General features: G+C 55.0%; 1 protein-coding gene across 1 annotated transcript in view; it reads left to right on the top strand.

The window, feature by feature from the left end:
- Nucleotides 1-733: 733 nt before the first annotated feature.
- The window catches only part of pld7 (phospholipase D family, member 7), a 39,190-nt gene continuing 34,897 nt past the window's right edge, over nucleotides 734-5,026 (top strand). Inside the window, exon 1 of the mRNA XM_059955147.1 lies at nucleotides 734-858. Within this exon, the coding sequence (XP_059811130.1) occupies nucleotides 760-858 (99 nt within the window). The 5' untranslated portion in view covers nucleotides 734-759. The remainder of the gene's footprint in view (nucleotides 859-5,026) is intronic.

The raw sequence follows: 5,026 nt of genomic DNA on the forward strand, positions 1-5,026 counted from the left end.
ATACAGTCAGTCGGGATGCCTTCAATCATGCCCCTGCGATTGAGGGAGGTACAGTTCCCGTACCGGGCAGTGATGCGGTCAGTCAGGATGCTCTCAATCATGCCCCTGCGATTGAGGGAGGTACAGTTCCTGTACCGGGCAGTGATACAGTCAGTCAGGATGCCCTCAATCATGCCCCTGTAGAAAGTCCTTAGGATTTGGGGGCCCACACCAAACTTCCTCAGCCGGTGTGTACAGACCACGTGAGATCCTCGGTGATGTGGATGCCGAGGAACTTGAAGCTGTTCACCCTCTCAACCCCAGATCCATTCATGTCAATAGGGTTTAGTCTGTCTCCATTCCTCCTGTAATCCACAACCAGCTCCTTTATTCTTGCGACAATGAGGGAGAGGCTGTTTGTTGACACCACTGTGTCAGAGCCTTCTCTGTAGGCTGCCTCATTACTATTTGAGGTTAGGCCAATCAGTCAGCAAATTTAATTAGCAAATTAGAGCCGTGGGTGGCGACGCGGTCGTGGGTATACAGAGAGGGGACTTAGAACCCAGCCCTGAGGGGCTCCTGTGTTGAGGGGGTGAGGTGAGGGAGCCCACTCTTCCATCTCCCTCCATCTCCCTCCCCACCGTGGTCAGTAATTAGTTGAGTGAGAGGTTGTGGCTGAGGTTGTTTTCTATCTCCCTCCAAGTTGTGAGCTCCTAACCCTCTGGTGCCCCTCCCTGGCAGGTCGTCCCGAGGACCATCCCGAAGATACTGGTGGAGAAGATGAAAGTGAATCCTCCGGTGGTGGTGGAGGAGGAGGCGGAGGAGGAGGTGGAGGAGGTGGACATCCCACTCAGCATCGCGCCCCGTCCCGTGCCCAAGGTCAGTTCTTTGCCCCGCTGAAACCGTGGCCCCCGCTTCGCCTATCCGCGAAGCCCCGGCCTGGCAGCGTCGGTGCGTGGCCGCACTGGGCTCGCCCTCTGCCTGGAACCAGCCCCCGAACCTTCCCGTCCTGGGGTGGGAAGCCCCTCCACCGCCACGGGGTGGTTCAGTGCTTGGGAAGGAGGGGCAAGCTCGGAGGCGGCCATCGTCTGAGTGGGCAGTCAGGGTGGTGAGCCCAGTGGCTTCAGCTCTTCACAGAAAACCTCCAGGTTAAGTTTTTTTTCTCCCCTTCCCTTTAGGACGGTGGAGTCGCCAGGCAGGGTAGTTGAGAACTCCTCCTGAGGGATGTGGGAAGGCGGGGAGACATCCAGAGTCCCTGGCGGCTACAACTGCGAGAAGCGCCTCCGGCCGTAGCTTCTAACAATCCGTGCGAGGTTGGAGCTGGATGAGCTCCGGATCAGTCAGGAGGCTGAGGGGGTATATAGAGAGGCAGTTACACCCAAGGTGCAGGACACGGGAGACTGGGTGACAGTCAGGAACGGGAAAGGGGTAAAACAGCCATTGTATCACTTTGGATACCGTTGGGAGGGGGGTGACTTGGCCGAGGAAAGTCACAGTGGTCGGGTCTCTGTCACTGAGTCTGTCTCTGTGACTCAGAAGGGAAGGGGTGGGGGGGGAAGAGGCACAGAGTGGTGATAGGAGATCCAGTAGATAGGGGAACGGACTGGAGGTTCTGTGGCCGAGAACGAGATTCCTGGATGGTATGCTGCCTCCCGGGTGCCAGGGTTTGGGATATCTCGGATAAAATCCTCAGCACTCTTAAGTGGGAGGGTGAACAGCCGGAGGCCGTGGCCCGTGTAGGTACCGTTGGTGGGTAGGGAGAGTGACGAGGTTCCGCAGAGGGAGTTCAGGGAGTCAGGTGCTAAGTTAAGGGGCAGGACCTCCAGGCTTGTGATCTCAGGATTGTAACCCGTGCCGTGTGCCAGTGAGGATAGAACGAGGAAGATGAACACGTGGCTAAGGAGTTGGTGTAGGAGGGAGGGCGTCAGATTTTTGGATCACTGGCCTCTCTTCCAGGGATGTGGGACCTGTACAGGGGGGACGGTTTGCACCTGAACTGGAGGGGGAACTGATATCCCAGCGGGCAGGTTTGTTAACGCTGCACGGGGGTGGGGTTTAAACTCGAGTTGCAGGGGGGTGGGACCCAGAGTGCCAGAACGGATTGTGGAGAGGCAGATGTCGGTGAGACCTCAGAGAGGGTCAGGAGTCGGGAAGGTCGAGCGTGGTGCGACTAGTGTCCCGAGGTGTGTACAGTTCAATGCAAGAAGTATCGTAGGAAAGGCGGGTGAGCCCAGGGTATGGATCAACACCTGGGATTAACGGTAGAAAACCAGCCCTTCGGCCCACAAAGCTGCGCCGAACTCATTCAGAAATTGGTTACCGGTAGCCCTCTGCTTTGCTAAGCTCCGTGCGCTGTCGGTGAGACCGGGTTGCTGGAGAGGCAGCTCGGTATTCTGGGGCTCTGTCGTTTTGGATTGAGAGAGTGGGAGGGGTCGTGTTACTAATGGGGGGAAATGTCGCGGCCGTGCCCGGTCAGGACAGACGGGACAGGTCGTCCAGTGAGGCATTGTGGGTGGAACCGCGAAATATGGACGGGTTGGCCACGTTGCTGGGGGATATATTATAGACCACCCAATAGTCTCCGTGATTTAGAGGAGCAAACTTGCAGAGAGATCGCAGACTGTTGCAAGAAACACAAGGCTGTGATAGTGGGTGATTTAAACTTTCCACACATTGACTGGGACTCCCAGACTGTAAAAGGACTGGATGGGACAGAGTTTCTCAGAAGTTTCCTCAGTCAGTACGTAGAAGTCCCAAAGAGCGAGAGTGTGATACTGAATCTGCTGTTAGGGAATGAGACAGGGCAGGTGACAGAACTCCGTGCAGGGGAACACTTCGCATCCAGTGACCAAAATGCCATTAGTTTCGAACTAATTCTGCAGAAAGATGGGTCTGGCCCCCGCATTGAGATTCCAAATAGGAGAAAGGCCAATTTTGAGGGTATCAGAAATGATCTGCCAAGTGTGGATTGGGACAGGCTGTTTTCCGTTGTTGAGGGGGATGGCCACGGGGGCCCTCTGCACTGGCCCCTTAACCCCTTTCCCCTTCCTGACTGTCACCCAGTTTCCCGTGTCCTGCACCCCCCTCGGCCTCCCGGATGATCCGGAGTTGGTCCAGCTCCTCGACGCGGATCGTTAGAAGCTGCGGCTGGACGCGCTCCTCGCCGGTCAGGGACACCGGGGATCTCCCGAGGTGCACTTGGAACGTGGGAGGCCTTCAAAAGTGAAATTTTGAGAGCGCAGAGTTTGTACGTTCCGGTCGGAATAAAAGGCAAGTGTGTCAGGTTTAGGGGAGCTCGGTTTCCAAGAGATATTGAGGCCCTGGTGAGGAAACAGGAGGAGGTGTGGGCAGGTGGGAACAAATGAGTACAGGAAATGCACGGAACGCTTAGGAAGGAAATCAGGAGGGCTAAGGGAAGGCACGGGGTTGCCCTAGCAGATGAGGTGAAGGAGAATCCTGAGAGATTCTACAGATCTGTTCAGAGCAAAAGGATCGCCTGGATCAGAATAGCTCCTCTGGCAGACCAGAATGGGAATCCATGTGTGCGGCCTAAAGAGACGGGGGAGACCTGAAATGGATTTTTTTGCATCTGTGTTTATTCGGGAGACGGACACAGAGTCTGTAGATCTGAGGCAAAGCGGCATCGACTTTTCACGGGCCCTGTACAGGGGAGGAGGTGTCTGCCGTCTCCAGGCAAATCAGGGTGGAGAAACCCCCGGGGGCTGACAAGGTGTGCCCTTGGACCCTGCAGGAGGCGAGTGCGGGAATTGCCGGGGCCCTGGCAGAGATACTTAAATCATCCTTAGTGACCGGCATTGTTCTGTTGTTTAAAAACGGCTCTGAGCATAAAACAGGGAATGATAGGCCAGTGAGCCTGACCTCAGTAGTGAGAAAGTTATTGGAAGGTATTCTGAGGGACTGGAAATATGAGTACTTGGTTTGACATGGACTGATTAGGGATGGCTTCAAGTGTGGTAGGTCATTTATAACCAGTCTTAAAAGTTTTTTTTAGGAATTAACTAGGAAAGTGGATGCAGGTAAGGCAGTGAATATTGTCTATGTGGAGTTTAGCGAGGCATTTGACAAGGTCCTGTGTGGGACGCTGGTCAAGAAGGTTCAAAATGAGGGAGTGATTTGGATTAGACATCAGCTTTGTGGAGAAGCCAGAGAGTGGGAGTGGGGGGTTGACTCTCTGACCAGAGGCCTGTGACTAGTGGAGTGCTGCAGGGACTGTTGCTGGGTCCTTTGTTGTTGGTCGTCTATGTCAACGGTCTGGATTAACCAGACCAGTGAATTTGGACGACAGCGAGATTGGGGGCGTGGTGGACCGTGAGGACGTCTTCCTGACTTGCAGAGGGATCTGGACCAGCTGGACGAGTGGGAGGTTTCGCACTTCAGTGAGACCAGCCAGAGTATGTCTTACACGGAGAACCGTAGGGCACTGAGGTTAGAGGTCATGGGTAAATGCAAGCAGGTTTTCCCCACTGAGGTTAGAGGTCAGGGGTTAAGGGTGAAAGGTGAAAAGTTTAAGGGGAGCACGAGGGGAAACTTCTTCACTCAGAGGATGTGGGAACGAGCTGCCAGCGCAAGTGACGCATGCCAGCTCGATTTTAGCTCTCATTAGGGTTCAGGTAGGTACGTGGATGGGAGGGGTGTGGAGGTTTGTGGGAGTTTAAATGGTTTCGGCTTCGATTCTGCGCTGTAGTTTGACTGTATGAGTGCATGAGTCCTAGTGTTGTACAACACAGAAGGTGGCCCTTCGGGCCATCTAGATCATGCTGGACCATCGGCCACCCACTTACACCCACAACCCCCGATTTAAACCCAGCCTAATCGCGAGACAATTTACAAGGACCAATTAGCCTACCCTACTGGTACGCCGTTGAACTGTGGGAGGAGACCGGAGCCCGGGGAAAACCCACGCGGTCACGGGGGTGGGGGGGGGTCTGAAGAACGTACAGACCCCTCACGGACAGCAGCGGGAATTGAACCCGGGTCGCTGGTGTTGACCACGACGTTACCGTGACACAACGCGAATGGATCAGTG

This window comes from Hypanus sabinus, chromosome 31 (assembly GCF_030144855.1).
Source record: "Hypanus sabinus isolate sHypSab1 chromosome 31, sHypSab1.hap1, whole genome shotgun sequence".
NCBI classification, from domain to species: domain Eukaryota; kingdom Metazoa; phylum Chordata; class Chondrichthyes; order Myliobatiformes; family Dasyatidae; genus Hypanus; species Hypanus sabinus.